Genomic DNA, 25,080 nt, shown 5'->3' on the forward strand with positions numbered 1-25,080 from the left:
GTGAACAGAGAAATCTGTTTATTTTTAATGTAAAATAAAAGCTACAATCTGAAATCTGTCATCGAAGTTACTCGAAGATCCAAATAAATTTATACAGGTAATTATTAATTGGTCTCGGAGTCACTCGAAAGAATTCCGTCAAGCGACTCGGAAACTAAAGAAACAAATACAGGTGTGTATTCCGCTAATTGGATTTCATCTCGAGTCACTCCAAGGATTTCCTTTGAGTGACTTCGCATAAATCCTCGGAGTAAGATAGCGTAATTCCTTGACGGAAAATGGCTGACTCGAAGAAACTTCGAGTTGGAGCATTAGTACTCGTTTTGGCCATCCTCCGAGTATCGAGTAGAATGGGTTTTCCGCGTGAGCTGATCTGTAATTCCTGTACAAAACGAACACATTACGGGATGTTTATTGATTTGGACATATACATAATTTTATACTGTAATTTAAGATTTTTATCTAAAACCTCCCATTGCAAAAATATTTTGGTACAAGCAACATTTTGTTGTTTGATGTTGTATACATAACACATTTGGTGTTTGATTGTTTTACCTATTCAATCCAATTTAAAGATTGGCAATTGGAGATATTTAAAAGTGATATAATTACATGTAGCATCATAATTGAAACACAGTTTTCCTACAATATATGTACAATTAACCCCATAAAATGTCAGTTTATAAAAGTTTTCAGTTTAATTTCATTCTAATTATATCTCAATATTATTCATTGTTTTTGCATTAACATAATATTTCCATACTGGTATAATCAAACATATACTTTCTTCGTGTTTAAGTAGCGTTTTTTTTGTGCGGAACCCACCCAGTCATGTGGTCCAATTATTTGCCTGTAATTGACACTGATTCGTTCAATCATTTTAGATCCTACTACACAGCCAACACGCAAACTTGCATTCTTCTTATTCCTTCTTCTCATAATTTTTATTGTTATTATTTTATATTTTCATTATTAGATTAGTAGATTTACTCAGCATCCGTCCATTATGAAAACGTTTACATACAGAGGCAGCCACCCTGGGTGCCAACTTCATCCTCTTTCAGTACAGACACAGAGTGATCTGACTAGAGCGACAGAAAGGCCCGGTAATAAAAAGAGAGAAATCTTTTAGAAACAGGCATTTCTGGCTTACTGAACTTAGCTCTTTTTTAATCATTAATGTGCTTAGTGTACAGCATCAATACACACGTAGCACTACTTCATTTGAAGAACCAATGCGCACCTCATACCTAGGTGGTCTACTCTAAAGAGCATCTCATAAATGCCAAGCGCTTGACTGGTATTTTAACCCTGGCCCTCTAGATTGAAAGTCAAGCGTGTCACAAATATACCAACGTTTCATTGCATTTATTTCACCAACGTATTCATTACCAGTCCGGATTATAACATATTTATTGGACCTTTGCTGTTGAAAAATGATGTAAGTTTCAAAATTACAAATCAATTTCATTAACTTTTGCCTTTTTAATTCTCAATGAATGTGTTTTTTATGAAATATATTTCCTTCCTTTTTAGAAGTATTTTGTTTGAGTAACTAAAGAAATCAAATGAGAGTTCATTGCAGGATGTACAATTTTGACATTTTAAAAGAGATGGTGCATTGTACCTTAGTCCTCAATGTAATCTGCAATTTTGTTTAGGTTCTTTCTATCATTTGTACTTTACTAACGTGATGAAAATTCGTTTTTAGTCTCCAGGTTAATATGTCCTTGACCTTTGATCGACTGAACACAAAAACACACAGGATCCTTCCAAAGTGGAGATTAGTCGAAATGTCAAATTTGAAAGCCACACTAATTACACTTTGTTACTTACAGACAATGTTGAAGGATGGACAGATGGACGGATAATACCATTCTATAATACTTTCCGCTTTTTCAAACTGCTGTATAAAAAAAAAATAAACAAATTATTTTAAGGTATATATAACTTAAAGAAGTCTGTATATTAGACTTACGCCACATATAAAGAAATTAATATAGGGAGATAACCTTAAAACAAGTGTGGTAAAAGTTATGTCCTTGTATGCTGCACTTCATCTCAATGTTCTCTGTCGTATATTATCTGCGTAAATTCCCTACATAACTTGTAGTGTAATGCCCTGGACAGTAAAACTTACTAAATGGACATTACTAAAAAGGTATGGTAGAGTAAAGGTTTGCGTGCGTCGCACATTTTCACATGAACATGTATTACGTGAAACTTATCATAAGTGCCAGTTTGGTTTTATATTTCATTCATGAGCTCGACTCCACACGAATATGGACAAATATCAAATAAAGGAAGATGATTAAACAAATAAGAAGGATAGAGTTATGTCATGTTGTTGAGCTGTCCGTAAGACAGCACGCTAGACTTATCTCAGTGCTTGACTCTGAATTTCATCTTTGCCTGTAAAAACGTTATAAAACATTAACCAAACAAAATTCTAAATTTAAAAAGGGCATAACTATATCAAAATTCAAATCAGAGTAATGGGGATTGTTTCTCCTTGTGTAGTAGTAAATTGCTATTTTAAGTTTCAAGTCAAAAACTTTCATAGTATGAGAGATATTTGACTTTATCAAAACTTTAACAAAAAATCGAAGTTAAAAATGGGCATAAGTGTGTCAAATATAAAATCAGAGTTATGGAGAGTGTTTCTCCTTGTATAGACTTTGATAGTTAATAACTATTCTAAGTTTCAAACTATGATAGTAAGAGAGATATCTCACTTTATCAAAAAACTAACCAAACAATTCAAAGTTAAAAAGGGGCATAACTAAATTAAATTTCCTCATCGAAATTAAACTTTTTTGATGGAAATAAGGAATACGTTATTGTCTTTTTAATTTTTTATGGTACCTAGAAATATGGCATACAACGGCTGCAGATTGGTGTCATCAAAACCATTTTCATGTCTGCTCCCCAAGGCGACAGTAATTAACTGATCTTCAATACCAGGAATTAAAAATGTACAAAAAAGCTAGAGAAATGCATAATATTTTTGTTGCTTTCACTAGTATTGGTGCGAACCACATTACATTTTGTATTATATATATATATATATCACCTTTAAATATTTCTAATTGCCAGTCTTTATATTGGATTGAAAAACTTCAAGAAGACATCTCGGTAGAACAATCAAACAACAAAAATGTCGTGTATACAACATCAAACAACAAAATGTTGCTTGTACCAAAATATTTTTGCAATGGGAGGTTTAAAAGTAGCAGATAAAAATCTTAAATTACAGTATAAATTTATGTATATGTCTAGATCAATAAACATCCTGTAAAGAGTTCGTTTTGTACAGGAATTACATTTTCATGCACGGCTACGATTCTTTCGTCACTATAAACTGACACTGTACCTTTAATAACTTTTTAACAAATAAAGATAAACATGTAAGACAAAAAGCCGAGTGAAGATAAATTTATGGCCACCAACTGGATGTTATCGGTTGAAAATTCGTATATAATAAACACACCACTGCAAAATGTGTCATCTGTTGGGTCAAAAAGTAAACAAATGACGTCATTTTGAACTGCAAGCAGCATTTTTCTCACCTAAAAGCGGCAAAATGCAAAATACGTCCAACCCCTGCATTTTATGTGACTACACTCTTTCACAATGTATGCATTAACCTGTAAATGTCACGCGTAAATAATTAAATGTTATAAATAAATGCAATCGCACACCTGGACAAATCTAAAGAGATTAATTGATACAGTATTATTATGCACTGCTCTAAAAGACGAAATTTCGCATAATATATTATGTGACTTCTTTCGAAATTGAGGCAGAGCACAAATTGTATCGGAACATATCACTTAAACAGGTTTTGATTAAAATAAACTTTTATAAAGACATTTAATGTCTTCAAACAGTTTAGAAGATATCTTCGCATTTTATTCTTATCATTTATATGACCGTAAATAGAGATGTTGAACAGTAGAAGTGCAAAATTTGGGATCTGATGAGATTTAAAATGGATTTCTCCTTCGGACAAAACTGGATTATGTGCATTTTCTTAGAGTGTTTCCTCAGTAATTAGTGAAACAAAATGGAAAACAGTTGGTTGTGTAGACTATTAACTTTGACTATATTTGCTCTATTTATAAGTGGCCTAATTAGAAATCTAGACAACGATGCAGAGCATGCTAAAACAAATCCTGCTGAGCATGGTCTTGATTCAGATGGTACCGGGATTAGAAAGTTTTACAACGAGTCAGAAAGTTCAGTTGCCGGTAGTTTCGAGCATCTTCTTAGGAGAGATAGGTCACTAATTGATGGGGAAGAAAACGTATTCATAGAGAAGTTTATACAAAAACGTTGGAATGTAAGCATCAACGTGACAAAGCTTAAGGAAGAGTACTCTCTCATATGTCCTCTGCGAGATACCTGTGGTGTGCATTTAAGTAAGGATCTGGTGTACTCTGGAGAGATGGATGATGCATTTTCAGGTACAATGCTTTTTTTATCTGATAGTATCATGTACGTAAATGAAGAATGAAGATCTAAGTAAGAGAAGGAATATCTAAAAAGGATGTTGACGTATGGGTAAGGTCGTTGACTTCCAATCACATACCAATCACTGCTGTATGTTCCAAACTTCATTACTTTTATGCATTGAAGCTATCTAGTAAGCTTGCTAACGGTTGTTGGTTCTACCCAGATGCTCGCCCATGCCTAAAATAATGTTCGACGAGGCACCTTCCATCGTGAAAGGCTAAACATTCTTTATATGGGGCATAATTGTGTCGGTGTTTTGTTAACCTGCTATACCTCTGAAAAAAGAGCATTTGAGAAATACAGACATTTATAAATGGTTTATGTTAATTGCAGACCTTTATCGTTTTCGAAGACAAAGTATTCAATACCAAGGAATAACCAATGTAAAAATGAATTATTTATACAAAATTGAGGCGATACAAATGATTTATCAAATTTGCATAACAAATTCCTAAATATCAATGTATGTCATTTAACGGACATTTCAGTTAATGCTCATACCTATGCATTATTATAGTGCACTTTATTTTCTTAATTGTACATAATAGCGCTAGATTTTTTTTTCAACCCGGCTTTATTCCTGTTTTCAGTTAATGTCAGTGTGTTATTCGTTCTAAGTGTCGACATACTGTTGAGTTGTATAAATATATTGTGCTTGAAATGAGAATATGCATATTCGGAATAGTTTTACATTATAAATGAATAAGAAATATTTTTAAGTAAATATTAGGAATCCATCACCAATTTGGTGTTAAATAAAAAATGCATTTACATCTCAATATTTCCCAGGACTCTTATCTGATTTTTAGGAAGCATTTAACGTCACTTATCTACATAAGTGACGTTAAATGCTGCCTAAAAATACAATAAACATATACAATTCAACAGCTCACTGACACTTTGTAGTACCGCTTTCTCTGCGAACGTAAATCAGGAAGATCTACAGCTGTATTCTGTAAACTGACAATAGAACCAAACACTGTTTGTTTTTTTAATACATTCCATATTTAGATGCTAGATGCGTGAGGGGTGCGGCACATTTCACTCCTTCTCATAGGCTCAGTAAATCCGAGTATATTACTGTGCAAAAGGCGTAAAACCAAAATATTCTTTTTAATTTTGTTAAATAAAATAAGCAATTTCGCCTAGTTTATATTTACTATATGATTTAAGAAAGATATCATTATCTTTTGTATTGGGTCACTATTTTCACTATAAATAATTCATTTTAATATTTATTATTTCTCTTCATTGAGAACTGTTTTTTTTCCCCAATTGGTTAATGCGCAGAAACCATCTCGAAATCATACTGAAATGCAATAATACGTTAACGTAACTGTATAGATATTATCATTAAGCAGTTTTGTGAATCTATAATGTGTCAATATTTTACAAACTGGAGACTTTGCCTTAAATTCGCCGGGTTCGAAAACGTTTATTTCAGTTAAGAAATCATATAGAAAACGTAGGTGTAGAAATTTGCAAAAAAAAAAAAACTTATACAATTTATGTACCACGGCCGTTAACAGATAGATTTACAATTTATATTTTTCAGACTGTGCACATTGTTATTGTTCACGAGATTGCTTCGATTCCAGTAGATGTTGCCCCAGCAGCCATTATGGATATGTTAAACAAGACTGTGTAAATTCAGTCTTGTATCCAAAAGAAATGGAAGTGCTTTTAAACATGGTTACCACATGCCTAAGAAATTTCAATGAAAACCAAACTGTCGTTGACATGTGTGAAACCGAATTTTATCCGTGCACATCCACCGTAACGGGAATATATTATAGTAACATGTTCTGTGCACTATGTAACAATGACAAGAGTTGTGACCCCTGGCAGACAGACGTTAAATGTCCTTACTCAATTTTAGAGACACAATTGCAATTCGTCTCTTCTTTTGGCGAATTGAAAAAAAGAGCCCTGAACCAGTCAGAATGTGTAATAAGTTTTAATCCAAATGTAGGTTTTGTCAATTCAATATCTTACTGTGATAGAAAAGAAAATAATAAACAACTAATTAGTACATGCAATACGACAGGTCTTTGGCAGGAAAACGATGTAGATATACTTTGGGCTTGTGAAAATTTCTTGAGTCCATACAGAAAATTCAAAAATGTATTTTGTTACATTTGTAATCCCAGTGTAACCGCTGAGCAGAATGTTGCCATCATTGATACGTGTGGCCCGTCAAATGAGCTTTCAGGACATGCTATTCAACACGCCTGCAAAAACTTCCCAGTCTCAAAAAGATTAAAACCTTTTAAGAACATTTATTGTTATGCATGCAGGAAAATAAGTAACCAATCTATTTTTAAAGAAAATATTCGCACTGTTACTGTACTATCTGGAAATCAGACATACGAAACGGTGAACTCCAGAATAACAGTCTCAGTGCTATCTTCGGGAAAAGACTTATTGAAAAATAATGAATGGTATCTCCACGGATTACTATGGGATGATTTTGCTATCGTACATAGCTCTGTTCGGCATCATAAGTCTAATGAAAATACCGTTCAAAACCGAGAAAAATTGAAAAGATATACCGACGTATGTGGTACCGGAGAAGGCGTACTTTGTTATTGGAACACATCTTTACGAGATCAGTCAAATGAATTAGTAAAGACACCATTATCTGGCCTCTATCGATTACCTAACCCTGTTTGTGACAAATGCTCTTGCAACAATACATGCGCAGAAGACATGAAATGCTGCTGGGACCTTGTTCTTACTAAGAAACCATACTCATGCGTTGGCCGGGACTATTTTCCCTCCTTTCAGAAGAAGAAACTCTCACCTGGCCATTCAGGCATGACAAATGACATTCAGAATATTAGAACTGCAGAATCTTACACTTTAATTGATGCTTGTCTTGGCGCAGGAAGTGCTGTTGAACTTGAAATGAACTGTTCTACCGCTACAGGTGCTCCCTTCTTACATATTCCTGTAACCACAAAAGACAAGATGATCGCGTATCGAAACATTTATTGCTATTTATGCAATAACAACAATTCGAATGTTACCTTGAACATTGAAATACATTGTAACAATTTTGTAGAACCTGCTCTTTATACAAATATGACACTGTTGCTGGACATCATTAGGACACATTGTACAAAAATAGCATTTGTTCCCGCATACTCTTCGAATTGTAAAGGAGCAGAGTACAATGCAGAAAAATCTGCCTCTTTGGAAGGAATTGGATATGAAAGAAAAGAGTCATCAATTGATGTTGTTTTCGAATCAGTAGCAGTGAGCGAAAAAGAATACCCTTGCTCTAAAAGGAAGGTCTTTGAACATTGCAATGAAACTGGACTGTGGCTTGTTGGCGATGTAATAACAAAGGAAATCTGTGAAAGTGTTTCAGTAGAGACAATGTTTCTCTCAGAGTACAGAGTTTACAAGAAAGTTTACAAGAATTTTGCATGCTTTCTCTGTAACCCTGATCAACTTTCCGATGAAAATGATACACAGTTGGTATCAGAATGCAAAGGCAACAATACGGACATCTGGACTGAGCAAAGAAAGCTGGAAGACTTGTGTCATAGTTCAAGTTTACAACCACGATGGCACCCATACAAAAACATGTATTGTGCTGAATGCAACCTTCCAAAATGGATAAAAGTAAGATTCATTTTACCACTTACTATAATTATCGAAAAGTGTTGCAGGTTGATTTAAGTGTATTTGTCACAATTAGATACTCAGTTTCCAATGAAAGTAGTTGCAATATATTCTGTGCACATACCATTTGACATACTAGTACTCCTAAGGTATTTGTCAGAAATACAATATCGGTACGAGTACTTTTCAAAATAAGATAGACTTTCGCTGTCAAAAGCCGACTGCATGCAATACATTGGAAATGATAGCCTTGTATTTTGGACTCGTTTCATAAATTGGTAGTAATTTTACTAATGGACGAAACACATCCAAAGTTTAACTTACCAGACTATACATGACAGGCGACACGATCGCGTTTTAATTTCTTATAATCAGAATGTTCCATGTAATATTCTTAGTGGCAGGTCACTTGTTTGCCATAAATTAACGCCATATTGCAGCATGATGTTAAGGCGACGTGCACGGAAAGTATCGCGTTATTCGAAGGTTTGAGGTAAAGGTATATTCGAGATTGAAAGTTCAAACGCTTACATTGCCTTGCGTCTTTAGACTAGCACATTCTATAGGTTGTCATAGGCTGCTTTCCACACTCTAATTAAATTTCGTTATGGAAAAAAAATAATTCTACTTGTACGTGGTCAAATAATTCTGGTTTCAATAGTGAAACATTTATACTTGTTAAATCCGGCGTACTTTCAAAGATTTCAACGGTAAACTACTAACTGTCGGAGACGACACTTAGCAGTTATAACATAACCACCTTTTGGCCAACAGTAACAGAAACAGCAGTAACACCGTTTGCAAACACTAACGTTTATTGGTCGACGGAGCTAATAATGTGCGGCATAGGTTCCATTTCAGGGAATCTATAATATAATTCATCATACATCATTTTACAGATATTTAAAGATATTTACTGTCTTTCAACTTCATTATGGCCCAGGTTTTTATCTCTGGTATGATTTAGGTAGTTCATTCAATCTTCTACCTTATGTCTTCTATGAGAATGCCGTTAGAGGTACTTTCCCCAAGATAGAACATTGCATTTCAAGCATTTGAAAGACAATATAAATACCTTTAAAATGGTGTACAGTAAGTGGTATCATATTCCCTGGCATAGTAATTGTTTGCTCTTCATTATATTCAGTAACGGCGTTTCACCATTGACTTGATTAATACACTCTATTCATTCTCAAAGTATGCGCGTTGCCCTACATGCATTTAAAAGAAATTTGTGTCACATTCCCTGACAGTTTGTCTTTAAGCTGTTGAATATACCCCCAACGAACATTTACATTGCATATAAGGCCGTATATTAGAATATTCGCCGTTAACTACCGAATTTCTTTACCCAGAAGCCTAACTGTGCGCTAGGGCAGCCATTTTGTTACTGTTTGCGAGCTAAGTGTGCGCTCTTTTGATTATCGTAGTCTACTTTCAATTTCACATTCTAAAAATAGGTTTCGGTACTCCGTAGAAAATAAGCGATTACAAAGTAACAAAATGGAATTTAGATAAAATAACTGCTATTTGCATAGTCAGAAACCATAAAGAAAATATAGACAAATGATAAGATTGCTTGCGATTCCATGGAAAGTAGCTTTAACAGTTAGGAAACGGAAATACAGATTGTTTTTATGGAAAGCGTAAGGTGTCATTGATGTGCATTCTTTATTACAGGTAGTAACGCTTGTGCGCATACTTCAATCGATGTCCTTTGAATATAAGTACATGTTTTCTTTGTCGGCGGCGGACTTCAACCAAATACAACTTACAAACGAAATATCAAACTGCCACAATGGAACGTACGATCATATTCTGGTAAAGTATTAAAAGAAAAATCTTCATTGTTTTTAGCTCACCTGAGCACAAAGTGCTCAAGGTGAGCTTTTATGATCGCCCTGTGTTCGTCGTCCGTCCGTCAGTCGTCCGTCGTCAACAATTTGACTGTTAACATCCTAGAGGTCACAATTTTGCATAATCTTAATGAAACTTGGTCAGAATGTTACCCTCAATAAAATCTTGGACAAGTTCGACATTGGGTCATCTGGGGTCAAAAACTAGGTTACCAGGTCAAATCAAAGGAAAAGCTTGTTAACACTCTAGAGGTCACAATTTTGACCCAATCTTAATGAAACTTAGTCAGAATGTTACCCTCAATAAAATCTTTGACGTGTTTTATATTGAGTTATCTGGGTCAAAAACTAGGTCACCAGGTCAAATCAAAGGAAAAGCTTGTTAACACTCTAGAGGTTAAAATATTGGCCCAATCTTAATGCAACTTGGTCAGAATGTTACCCTCAATAAAATCTTGGAAAAGTTCGATGCTGGGTCATTTGGGGTCAAAAACTAGGTCAGCAGGTCAAATCAAAGGAAAAGCTTTTTAACACTCCAGAGGTCAACATTTTGGCCCAATCTTAATGAAGCTATGTCAGAATGTTATCTTCAGTAAAATCTTGGATGAATTTGATATTGGGTCATCTGAGGTCAAAAACTAGGTCACCAGGTTAAATCAAAGGAAAAGCTTGTTAACACTCTAGAGGTCACAATTTTGGCCCAATCCTAATGAAACTTGGTCAGAATGTTACCCTCAATAAAATCTTAGCATCAGTTTGATGCTGGGTCATTTGGGGTCAAAAACTAGGTCACCAGGTCAAATCAAAGGAAAAGCATTTTAACACTCTAGAGGTCACATTTATGCCTTTATCTTCATTAAACTGAGTCAGAATGTAAATCTAAATGATCTCAAGGTCCAAATTGAATCTGGGTCATGTAGGATTAAAAACTAGATCACCAGGTCAAATCAAAGGAAAAAGCTTGTTAACACTCTAGAGGCCACATTTGTGACTGTATCTTTATGAAACTTAGTCAGAATGTTAATATTTATGATCTTTAGGTCAAGTTTGAATCTTGGTCATGTTAGGTCAAAAACTAGGTCAAAGGATCAAATCAAAGGAAAAGCTAGTTAACACTGTAGAGGCCACATTTATGACCATATCTTAATGAAACTTGGTCAGAATGTTAATCTTGATGATCTTTAGGTCAGTAGGTCAGGTGAGCGATACAGGGCCTTCATGGCCCTCGTGTTTATAGTAGAATATAGCCATCTATTTATATACTGAGTTCTTTTACATACAGACTTATTGCTGCTTAAATCGATGGCTTGGCGCAAAACGGGTCCATCTGCTTTTTTTGAAATTTTACAGGAGAAGCAAAAAACTGTTTCTTTTCTTAAGAAAAAGATGAAACTGACTCAAATTAAGAAATATCACGAACAGATATGAATGGATTCAATTCCTAATCACAATTATTTTTTAACTTCAATGGAAATATTACTTTTGTAACTTGGACTTATTTTGCACCAGGGTTTTTAGTGCAAAATAGGTCCATCTGCAGAGAGACATATTTTGCATTGTACTTTTCCTAAAGCAGATCAATAAGTCAATGCATATAAACTTATCTTGCACAGGATAAAGACACAAAACAAGAAAAAAGGAAATAAACTTCTTCATTTCTGAATTTAATTTAATTAGGATTTCAAATGCACACAGTTAAAATATAAACCATTCCATCATTAAGAATATCCCGAAAATGGTAATTCAAAGCATAAAATTAATTATATTTCTAATTATATTTTTAAAATAGAAGTGTAAGAGTGTTATTAACAAGAATATATAGGCATTTGACTGATTGATTTTTCATAATTATTCATATCAAAGAATTTACAAATTCTTGAATATATAATAATCAGTTATACATGTAAATAAAGTAAAGCTATTATTAATTGGGAAGATCTCGAAATAAAAAGGTAGGAAATGGATTCACAACAGCCACATACCCCAGTACATCGGAAGTAAAAGTAATAGCATTTCTCTATGCTCCTGTGCATTTATAAAAACTTTGTAATTTGACATTAAATTTACATTCGATGAGGTAATGTGCATGTATTAAACATCCCAAAAGTTCTGAAATAGCCTTGAAACAGTCTGATTCAAAAGTACTGAAGTAAACCATGTTTCGATTTCCGATGCTTTGTTTTAATGATAATAACATATTTTGTCAGGCATTTTGTTATACACACACCTTTATATAAAGGGTTTTATGGTGCTTTTCCGTGTACCTTTATTGCAGTAAAACTGCGTTTTTTTTTCAACAGTTCTGATATTTATTCACCAAGTCAATTTGTTTTCAAACGGCACAACCTTTATCTGCATCCATTTTATTTTCTGCCCTCTAAGTGTCAACATCTAGATTAACAATTGACTTTGACAATAGTTTTAAATCTAAACAAGAGCACCACAATGCGGAGCAATATAGGCCTGAAACTATGACCTTTGACCCCTAAGTGTGACCTTGACCTTGAAGCAAGCCATCTAAAACATGCTCTCTGCACATCATCTTGATGTGTTGAACACTTGTGCCATATTTCTTTAAAATCATTCAAGCAGTTCAGGAGTTACAGAGCGGACACGAAACAAAGTTGTATGACCTTTGTCCCCCAAGTGTGATCTTGACCTTGAAGCGAGACATCCAAAATATGCACTCTGCACATCGTCTCGATGTGGTGAACATTTGTATCAAGTTTCTTCGAATCCTTCAAGGGGTTCAAGAATTACAGAGCGGACACGAAATTGCTAAAGGACAGACGGAAACTGAGGTCATAACATAATACGTCCCTTCCGGTGTATAAAAATCATTGATATCTAGTTCCTTGACCTTGTAATGCCTTGAATTTTGGCGTGTCATTCTGATTGTAGCTGCCCATTGAGGAGTTATGTAGATGGACTGTCCTCTGCTTGCTAGCTCAATGGTAGCATGAACCAAGTCATTTTCATTTTGAGTTTGTCCACGTTCAAGAAATTTATGCTGCAGTGATTTGAATTTAAAGTATTTTTAAATGGCAGGGCACAACATTGTCAAAAATTAGCGGTTTCTGTTCTGTACCAATGTCATAGATTGTTAGGTTATAATGTACACAGTTTACGGCAGTAGTATAGAACAGACTCATTACTGTGTGGTGTTAACAAGAAACTGCTAGTGCATTTCTCCTTGTCTTCAGCTTTCATCTCTCTAGCCCATGTCTTACGTTTCGCATTATGTTTTACATATCATTCATGTTATTTTCTCCACCTCATTAGCATTTTCGTGTCTTTAACATAAATCACAACGATCTTTTCAATGGTTTTTTAAAAGCCAGATTAAAATGCCTGCCAAATATTTAACCGTATGTGTAGATAGAAAAGACTTTCGCATTTGTTCAAATACAGATTGTTTATTCTAGAATTATACATTCCAGGGTTCTAGGTAATATTTTTCAGAGTCTTTATGGCAATAATGGAATTCAATTTTTGGGAAGGAGGCAGTGTACAAGCTGTTTTGAAGGAATTGTTTTGCTCTGTTTGACTTGTGTCCTTGCAACGTTTGGCAGGAGAACAAATTTCACTTGCAAGGTTTTCTTTACTTGGTCCTTTGCGCAATGCAGTATCGACTACTGCGTGACTAATGCCTAAAGTATTTAGGAAAAATGTTTTGCATACATGTACATTATGTTAAGAAGATACTATATAGCACTAATGCTAAACTGACAAGCTTTCTATCACAGTAATAGTTGACAGATAAAACAAAAACACTTCATGTGCTTTATGAAACTATGACACTTTTACTTAAGTGACATTTGATTACCTAATCAGGTACCCAATCAGATTATAAAAACAGATTACTAATATGTACGCTTATTTTTGGTCTTAAGTCTTTATATTTTATATATTAAGCTGAAACTTACATTCCATTAAATTTTAAACAGCTAATTAACTGTTTAATCAACTGTTAGTATTATCATTTTCTATGAAAACATCAGTGTAAAATAAGTCTAAGTGCAGACAGACTTGTAGAGATAAGTCAGATTATAATGCAAAACAAGACCAAGTGCAGATAGACCTACTTTGCATTACAAATTTGATAAGATTCAGATAGACCTGTTTGCTAATTAGAAATTAAGTAATTAATTAATAAGTTTTTTTCAAACAATTTTTTTGGAGAATGTGTGTCTCATCATGCTTGATCCATATGCAAAACATAATTTTTAAAATTGCGATGGATGTTTGCAGCATGAAATGTCTATTCTTATACTTAGTTTTTAGTCAGCTCATGTTAATTAAAAATGCCTTAGTTTACACTTACTGGGCTTTACATAATTTCTATTACGTAGGTGCTGGATAGCAGCATGTAAACATGTCGTTCCTATGTACTTAAGTCTTTTTAAAAAGTTCATTAGCAAATGTTAATTCAATATAATTCCCGTAGCTTTACCATCTTTAGCGTGACTTTAGTCAATTTCTAAAAAGTGTGGACAATTTCGAAAGTGTAAACAAAGACTTTTCCAGTGTGTTACGGGCTATATAAAATCAGGATTAAATCATTCTGTCGTCATTAAGGACACGTCACGGCTGAGATAGTTTAGCATTATTGCAATACACAATCGGTATTAAAATTGTTGTTCCAATACATGTGCTCATTAGATATATCCTCAATATCCATGTGAAAATAAGAGATATGTTTTGTATGATTGCAACACTGTGAGTTGCTCTAATTAGTGACAAATGACTGAAACAATAGGAATTCTTACTTGATTTGGATAGACAAGCTCTTTGTTCTAAGCTACAATATAGAAGATCCATTTTTAAGAAAATCAAACTGGAAGTTAGAAATAACAGAAAAAATCTTAATTAGGTCATGAGTCATCATACACCTGTCAAAATTTGTCGTTAGTTTTCACGAGCTGTCAAAATTATTTTCAACTCTCCATTCTGCATATGCATTGTTTTTGTAAATATCTTGGTAGGACATTGTAGTTTGTAACTTACTTTACATTCCACATTAATATTTTTGCTTGGAATTGCTTTGGTGAGCTCACCAAAGTCGCGAAAGAATTGCTATTGTTTTATTTTATTGTCTGTATTAAAGGTATCAAACTTCAATATTGAAATATAAGAATTGTTCCTTTCTGGTAGACAAAGGAAACTATTTGGTTGAATCATAACATAACGATTTTTGGAAAGAACTGAATGTTATTTGATTTCTATCATTCACCGGAAACTCGAAACGTGATACTACCTTAAATGATGCTATTTTTATTACAATGTTGATATTTTGAATGTCATACATAGGTTCTATATATTATTTTATTCTGTATTTTTATATTTATTTTATTTATTCAATTGTGAACGTTTATTTGCATCACATGACCGTACAATATATTACCATATTGGACGCACGTGCATTAACAACTGTATTTTTTCCGTATTTGAATGGTTCAACAATCCCATGTTAAGGTAGTATGCGCCACCTACCGATTTTCAACGGGCTGTTATGAAATTTTCACAAATTAAAGTTGTCGATATTTCCGATAGACTGGTATTTCTTCAGTTCTGTGTTATTTTCTGTTTTGCTGCTTTAATCTTCAAATATGACCAACAACGTCATTTTTTCACCAGAACGCAATATAAAGTATTAAGTAGTAATTTTAAGTAGTGTTTTTATATACAACAAAAATACAACAAAAATTCTTTATTTTCAAGTTTGTGTTAAAATTATCTCTCTAATGATATATGATTTGTCAACTTTATTTCGATGTCACATCGAAGGCAAACGATTTATGAACGCAAAACACGTAAAACAGACGTCGAGTTTCATCCAAAATTTTGCGTCAGATAGCTTTTTGAATGCCTTTGAACAAGCGTACAAAATTTCAATCGCTATCGATTCCATTAAAGAAAAGTGGGGATCACCGATTTAGATTTCGCTCTATTTTCCGCAGCGCTTCCCCTACCCCAAGTAAAAATAACGACGTTTTTGTTTTTATTTCGAACATTTCCATTAATTTTAATTCAGTGTCTGTTTCTATTTGTAGATAGAATGAAATAATATCACAATAATGATAAAATGAAAATGTCATTCCATGATATTTTTCAAACTGATGAATCTTTTCGAGAAAATGTTCTATACATGACAAATAAATACAAACAGGCCTTATTAAGTGTCTGTGCAAAATGTATTAACAATTCTTTCTGCATGAATTAAGGATTTTGCGGGTTTTTTTTTTTAACTATTTAAAACCACTTTTGTCTAGTTTGCTTATTCGCCTTCATGGCCCTGTTTATTGCGAAATGCGTGTATATAAAATTCAACTGAACACCAGCTCGTGATACCAAACTACAATAACAAAATACAATGTATAAACGGTAAGTTCGATCTCTATTACTTTGAAGAGTGCGAAGTTACTGATTCCATTCTTAAATAGAAAGGGTTAACAGCAATTAGATTACACATACAAAAAATGTACATTAATCTTATGAGGAGAGAAAGAGATTTGTCCATAATTTTATTTAAGGTGTTATTAATCACATGTACTTCCAACACGTTCACACTGCGGTACTTGACGTGCAGATACATTGACCCGCATACATGTCATCTTTTGTTTGGAGAGAATGACAATAAAACGATTTCAAACTTTTGATTAATACTGAGTACTTGACAAGATACCATTTTAGTTTATATATCCAGACAAAAATATTTGAAAATATATATTTATTGATCTAATTTTATACTGCAGTCATGATTTATAAAGTCTCCATTTTATTTTGTGATCACACTTATTTAATTAAACTATCTGCTTTCAACACCTTTAAACTGAGAAATTTAAAACTATGGTATTTGTGAGATTCTAACCTACGTCTCCTGATATCAGACGCAAACTTTCATCGGTGTAGTCTGTAAAAATGTAGAAGTCAATAATTTTTATCCAGTTTTAACTTTTATGGTTTGTCAGTTTCAAGTGACAGATATTGACAGATATGGAAGAACAGTAGTAGTATGAATGACATACAGAAATAAAATATATATATTATATATATATAAAAAATAATCGAAAATTAATGTGTGTAAGAATAGAGAATCAGTCTTTATATTTCCAAAGTGCACTTTTAGCCCCGATTATCTATTGTTTTAATAGGACCTATATAAAAACCGCACTCATTTATCGAAATAACTGCATTTTTATTGAGAACATATAAAGTCTTCTGCGTGTCTTTTACTGTATCAATTGCATCTGGTCTACATCACATGAACTGGCTAACTGCACTTCCGACGAGAAAGTTATAACTTTTGCCAGTTACCTTTCCAGCTCCCGGCTTTTGCACACAAGTCACGTTCAGTATTAATTTTTTAAACGGCTCCTTTTACCGCCATCATACGTTCAACGGAATACAAAAGGAACATAGAAATACACTGACATGGCAATATTCGGTGCCGGCTTGAATTATACCTGGTAATCATGAATTTCGTGAACATAAATTTAAAACAAAGTCTAAGATGAACACCAAAATATCAGGTAATAAATCTCTTAAAGATTGACTATAACCATTTTGTTTAGAACTAACATCTAATTTGTACATCAAATTGTGCTTGTTTGTAAGATTATATTCACTTTTCTGCTAATATTTTAGCATTTTGACAAATATTGTTAACGTCCTTAATTCAGATAAAGTTTGTTTGAGAACTGAATTTGTAACTACAAATAAAAAAGCAGCGTAAGTCCGGTGAATTTTTGCTAGAATGCACTTGAACGATTACGCATTTCCTGTTGTCAAAAAAAGACTGTCATGTATAGGAGAGCATTTTCTCGAAATCATTCATTTATGTCAAGAATTTCATGAAATAATATCTTCGATTTATCATTATTAGGAGTTAATATTCACCAATGGAAACAGAAACTGAATTTAAATCAATGGAAATTTACGAAATAAAAACCTTAACTGGAGGTCGGGGAAGCGCCACGGTAAATAGAGCGAAATCTAAAACGGTGACCACCACTTTTCTTTAACGGAATCGATTACGATTGAAATTTTGTACATTTGCTCAAATTTATTCAAAAAACTATCTGGCAGTTTTTTTTAAATATAGGCGTCTTTACGCAAATTTTTGGGTGAAACTAGACGTCTGTTTTATGCGTTTTGCGTTCATAAATCGTTTGCCTTCGATGTGACGTCGAAATAAAGTTGACAAATTATATGTCATTGGGGAGATAATCTTAACACAATCTTGAAAATAAAGATTTTTTGCTGTATTTTTGTTGTATATAAAAACGCTCTCAAAAAACCTGTCAAGTACGTCATTTTTCGCTCTGCTGAAAAAATGACTTTGGTGGTCATGCTTAAAAATTTACAGCAGCAAAATGGAGAATGACACAGAACTGAAAAAATACCATTCTATCGGAAATACCATCAACTTAATTTGTGAAATTTTCAAAACAGTTCGTTGAAAATCGGTAGGTGGTGCATATTACCTTAAACATACGATAAAGCCCGAAACACGTGAACATGTTCGAAATGTAAATCGGGTGAAGTAGGCGCTCTATGTACAGAGTTTGATATCAATGAATCACGTATATCTCTAAATGAATTAAAATTAATATAGAATAAAACTTTATTTAGGGCCTAACAGTGTTCTGTATAATATATATTTTCACTCATACCAAGCTGAGAATATCCGTTTTGTACAGAAAAGTTTTGAATAACCTAATGATATATTTGTTTTCCAATTCAGAGAGAATGTCGGGGAGTTTATTGCACAGGAGGAATAATTCTTAGTAACAACACTTGTAGATACTTTATGAAGCCCGCATGGAACCAAAAGTACAATTTAAAGATAGCCTTGCGCCTATTAAAGGTACACAAAACTTTGACAGGAAAAGACAACACATCTATTATAGTAAATCTTGGAAACCTGTGTGAAACCATTGGAAATCAAGTAATAAATAGTTTCCATGCTGCAACAACGGATATTTTTGTTTCTAGTGATTTTTGTTATACATTAGACTCATGTCTGGAGAATGGAACTGATACAGTTACAGTCACTTTTTCTGATCGAGAAGAACTTTTTGTTGATCTTTGGATAACTGTGAAGTATGCAAAAGATATTATGTCTGTCCGTGAAACACTCATTCAAGCTCTAACTGCTACTTACCACACAGAAGACATAAGCAAAGTAAGTGGAGAATTATTTATCCTGCAGGCAACACATTCCTTCGAGGAAATTTGTATATCGTTCACGCAGACTATAAATCACGATTTCAAAGCGAGTCGTAGGTTTGCAGTTGATAACTTTCTTACCTGTCCATTTGTGAAATTCAATTGTAATGATGTTTTGATTGATGCTCAGACTTTGGAAATTCATGTTTATAGTCTCAACCTTTCATTTGGTCGCTCAAAGTATAAAGAATTAAAAGGAATAGGTTTTGCCGTGTGTGCATCCAAATTTAGACAGATGTTATACGAAAAATCAACTTTCTCAGCAGCGATACCACTGCATCCATTAGAAAACACATTGAGTTTGTTTACTTCAATATGTACAATACTTTCGCTGATATCTTTGTTTCTAACTTTTATTACATATAGTCTATTTCGAGATTTACGTACAGTTCCAGGAAAAATAAATATGATTCTATGTGTTTTCCTATCAGTGGCTCAGTCACTATTGCAGTTCGGTCTCAATATCAAGGCACACCTTGCCGTGTGCATTGCTGTTGGCATCGGTAATCATTTCTTCTGGATGGGAACGTTTTGTGTCATGAATGTAGCCTCTATTCATATGTTCAAAATATTCTATTTAGGCCAACGATTTCAAACGAACACCAGTAAGAATTTGTTTGTTAGATATTTCTTGTACATCATTGCATTACCGAGCATTTTTGTTTTAGTCGTTGTTGCTAAATCTTTGACAGAATCTGAAGGAACAGACATTGGTTATAGCAAACATTACTGCTTTATTTCTGACTTCAACATCTTCATTTGTACATTTGTTGCTCCTGCAGGTCTGTTTTTCATCTCTAATATTGTATTTCTTGCTCTAGCTTTTTACCGAATCCACTCTTCGCCTAGGGTTCAGAGCACAAGGAATCGACATGACTTCTTCCTGTACATCAAACTGTGTACTCTAGTTGGGATTACATGGCCACTCCTTATTTTTGACAACGTCATCGGCATTTCTTGGTTCTCATTTATTGTTTCCGGACTAAATGCTCTACAGGGTGTATTCATATTTTACTCATATATCATCAATAAAAGGGTTGCTGCAATGTTCATATCTCTGGTCTCTTTACCGACTACAGAACAGGGAACAAGACAAACTGAGCCAAGCAGAACACGCGAGACAAAATTTTAAATGCATGTTGTTGGCACTTCAGGTGTAACCTTTTTTTTGGCAGAGGCGAACTTTTTGTCTACCTACCTACCTACCTACCTACCTACCTATCTGTCTGTCTTTTGATTTATGTCAACGCATCTTTCGAGTGTTATTAATATTGTGTGCATGCCGATTTATTAGTTAATGTAAAGAAAAAGAATTCTAAAATGCTAGTGGGTCCAAAATCAGCTAATGTGACAATGTAGAACCAAGGACGTGATAGCATGTTAAAATGTGAAGAAGAGAAAGGAAAAGTTTAAGAAATGTAAACATTGATTTCCAGTTTAAAACTTTTTTTTCCATCACCACCAAGAAGTATCACTGTCAGGGATGTGTTTAAAGGAGCACCAATACGGTCTTATTTGAGTGTCTGCGACTCTGGAAAGAAAGGAGAAATCTCTTACGGCTCATTTAGTTGAACGGCGTTGAATCATTTCTGTTTTGAGTGTGTTAAAGGCACTGACCTCCAGATTTTGACTAAAAATAATCTTCTTTTAAATTGAAGTTTGGTCATATTATGAACGTTAGAATATGAGGTTTTGTTTCTAAAATACCAAATCAAGGAAAAAGATGACCACGTCGGGAATCGAACTCCGGACCGCCGCGGCAATAAAGATATTTTCCGCCGTCGTAGCCAATAGCGCTATAGCGGATTTAGTTAATTATGACTTCAAAAAATAGATATTTATAATCGAGACAGTTTACCCGGTGTATAGCGTTACAAACGCTTTACGATTTTCATTGTAAAAAGTAGTAAAAACAGCAAATTCTCATGTGTTTCCATAAAAGCCTTCTTAAGAAATATAGCATTTATTTCCAGATATCTAAAAATAAATTGTTGTCGGACGATCTGAAAGGGCCAATCCCTTTATCTTGTGTATATAGATGAAAGATGGTAAATGCATATTCAAGCAGAGGAAGGAATATGGTTTCATATGTGATAGTTTTGACTTGTTCGTTTCTTGTTGTAATTGTATTGTAATGTATTGTATTGTATTGTATTTTGGCTACATCATTACCTGTGATTGTATACGTTTTTGTTTTCAATTGTACAGCACAACCTCTCCAGAGCAGCCCTCTCTTAAGCAAAACCCGCTCTATAACAACATAATCAAAATTTCCCTAAGCTGAAATATACTATCAAATTTACCTCTCCAGAACAACAAACTCTACATAATAGCTAATATTTGTATCTTTCAAAACGGGTTGCTTTACAAAGGTTCCACTGTATTGTGCTGTGTTGTGTTGCGTTGCGTTGCATTGAATTTCTTTGCATTGCATCACATTTATAGAGAATTCCTATAGTTTTTGCCCTTTCATAGAATTTTTTCAAATTCACATTTTTTTTTGTGAAATTTGTGCTGAAAACAATGAAAAAATAAAAACAATGGCTTGTTTTGTGAAAAAATGTTTTAAACAAACACACTGTTGCTGAAACTGATAGCGATTTTTCAACATTTTCATAATTTCTACTTTTTTATTATAAATACCAATAAAATATGCATCAAGACAGCATAACAAGGTTTATTCTTTTTAAAGATTTTATTTTATACTTATTTGATATCACAGTCATATTTGTAATACTATATCATTACAATAATGGGTACAAATGAAAAAGAAATCTTGTTTCATATTCACTTTTGTTATTTGTTTGCTATGAATTATATATAGATTTTTTTCTTGTTTCCCTTTTGTATAAGCAATTGTATTGTAAACATAAAAATTGCAAAAATGTATAGGTCACCAGACTAAACTGTATGTTTAGACCGCTTGAATACAACACCTGTTCGGACGAAAATGGCGCGAACCTGACCAGATTGATTGTTTAATTCTGCTACAAGTTAAAAAAATGTTAAAAACATTCTGAATCCTTTCTATAATTGAATACTAAATGATCTGAAAGGAGATATTATCTTATCAATACAAATTAATTGTCTAACATTATATGAACAATACTGTCTTTGTACTAAAATGCGCTGCCAAACACACAGCCACAAATGGCAAGTTGCATGATACATTTCACGCATGATACATTTCAATGCAACATAAACCAGTATCAACATTTGATTACTGATAAACTTATTGAAAAATGTTAGTTATTTTATTCAAGATTCCTCATATTTAAGATTGTCTGTCACATGTATCAACAAATGTTGACTTCACTTCAATTTCCCATAAATAGTGTCGGCTGCGCAGAAAGATACGCATAAAAAACTAAAGGAATTCCCTTTAAATGCATTGCATTGCATTGTATTGCATTGCACTGTATTGCATCACATCACATCGCATCGCATCGCATCGCATTGTATTGTATTGTATTGTATTGTATTGTAGGAGAAACCTACTCGACACTTCAATGACAAAATGCTGGAACTGTATCAATTGTTACTTATGAAAAAAGTAATCAATATTGGTTAACGTTTTATTTTGCAATGATAAAATTTTCATTTCGCGGTAAGTTAACACTGTGTAATGAAATATCAAAAATTAAAATATAGGTCACAGAGCATAAACCGAGATATCGCCTCTTCAAAAATAGAATTTTATGGATATCCATACTTGTTTTGTTATGTGGAAAACACATAATCAAAACTTACTAAAATTAAGAAATAATAAGTTCCCAAACATGGTTTATCGTAGAATAACTCGAGTTTTGAGTTCTTATGCGTAAGAATATACCACGAAGGCCGTAGGCCTGAGTGATATATTGTTTCGCATAAGAACGAAAAACTCGGGTTATTCTATGATAAATCACACTTGGGAACTTATTATTTCGATTCTAACATGACATATTAATATAAACAGCGTTAGAAAAACATCGTAACTACTTTTTACGACCGTGGTACGCATCTGGATCAGATGAGGTCATTGCACGCGAGTGGTTTATTGCAGAATAACCCGAGACAGATTTTGCTCTACATGTATGTAGGTTATTTGCTGGTCGTGTTACAGTAAGTGTCCTTTCGCGGCTTTTTCATCTGAAACATCATGGACGAATGACAACAGTATTTGTAGTTTTTATTTTGTACAAAGGATTAATATAGGCTTAAAAATCTATTTATTCTACTGGTGGTACAAATTCAAATTCCCAACTGGAAGAGAATATTATTGTACCATATTTTGGTTATTTTGTTTTCATTTTTTACAACATTGTAAATAGTATTACTCTGTAACTCGATTGTAGATGAGCTAGGTGACTACTATTACCCTATGTAACACCATTTCTTCTTCATTTATTTACATATTTGAAAGTAAAATCTACAAGAAGATCATTTGGAGGCATAAAAGGCAACTAAGCAAAATAATGGTAGACTCGCTTTGATTGGATCTCTTTATGAGAGGTAATGAAATGCACAACTCCACTCATCGGCCTATAGACTCTGCTGAAGTGAAATTCTGTTATGGTAAAGATCAGTTGACTCCATGATCCCAAAGGACCAGAGAATATGACAAAACTGAGTCCAGTGGCTTTTAAATCATTCAAGTCTGTGTCGACGCTATAAACCTTTCGTTAACCTCGACATTTTTAAATAAATTCTCTTGTGCGGAAACTATCGAGCTGGCTAACGGAAGGTCGGTGGTTCTAACCAGTTGCCCGCTCGTGTTGAAATAATACACAGAGTGGCACATGGTCTTCCTCCACCATCGAAGCCGCCATATGGCCTATTATTGTGTCGGTGCGACGTTAAACCCAACCAAAAAATGTGTATATACACTAGATTTACTTTCGGAAACGATATCTACAGCTTGAGCCAAATAATCTGACTTGATTTGAATACGCAACAACACGGCAGCCATGCGGTTTTAATAAAAATTCATATCGGAAAATTGCTAGAAGGATATGGAACATATCATGTCTGCACATGACGTCTATTGACCAACAGAAATGCAAGACATTTGTAGAAGGGGAGATAATGTCATGTATTGTCATGTATTGTATTTTATTGTCATGTATTTATTGTATTGTCATGTATTGTGTTGTGTTGTGTTGTATTTTTTGTGTTGTGTTATGTACGATCGGGTTGGATTTGGTTGAGTTGTGGTGTACTCTGTTGAAAGGTATGATATAGGATGGGATGGAATTGCATGGCATGATATGACATGGAATGGCATTGCACACGTTGCATTGTATCGTCTTGCATTACATTTTAGTTTGTTTTTTGATTGTGGGATTAGGCAGCTCTGCATATCATAAAAGCGTACTTTCAAAAACATTGTAATCATTAATTGAATCCTAACTGATATTGAAAGTAGTAAATTCTTTGGGTAAGACTTTAAAGACAAATACTTAAAATTTTTGAAAGTAGACAAGACTTTGATTTTTGAAGGAAAATACTTCTATGTAAAACTGTAAATAGTGATGCTTGATCTGCAAAATCAGCTGTCCTAAGTATAGCAGTTTTTAGACAAATAATCCGGAACAACCAAGACACTGCTGACTAACACATAGTAATAATTTATTATAGACCTATAATAAAAACAATGATATGAAAGAGATATCCCAAAAATTATTTTCACCTGAATAACAAAATACATCATCTAGCTTTGCTAAATTAGTCAAAATGTTAACATTTTCTTGATTAAAAAAAACAACAACAAAAAACAAAACACTTTATGGCGGTGAGAATCATTAAAAGATCAAAATAGTTGTTACTTATATAAGATATTTTTGTTTGCAATTAATAATTCAAATAT

General features: G+C 33.5%; 1 protein-coding gene across 1 annotated transcript; it reads left to right on the forward strand.

Moving 5' to 3' along the window:
- The first annotated feature begins 4,066 nt into the window (after nucleotides 1–4,066).
- On the forward strand, nucleotides 4,067–21,743 carry LOC123560970 (uncharacterized). Its single transcript, XM_045353121.2, has 3 exons — nucleotides 4,067–4,466; nucleotides 6,071–8,145; nucleotides 18,748–21,743. The coding sequence occupies exons 1-3, from the start codon at nucleotides 4,067–4,069 to the stop codon at nucleotides 20,362–20,364; spliced, it is 4,092 nt and encodes a 1,363-aa protein (XP_045209056.2). The 3' UTR covers nucleotides 20,365–21,743.
- The last annotated feature ends 3,337 nt before the right edge of the window (nucleotides 21,744–25,080 follow it).

The sequence above is a fragment of the Mercenaria mercenaria genome, chromosome 2, assembly GCF_021730395.1.
Source record: "Mercenaria mercenaria strain notata chromosome 2, MADL_Memer_1, whole genome shotgun sequence".
Taxonomy (NCBI): Eukaryota; Metazoa; Mollusca; class Bivalvia; order Venerida; family Veneridae; genus Mercenaria; species Mercenaria mercenaria.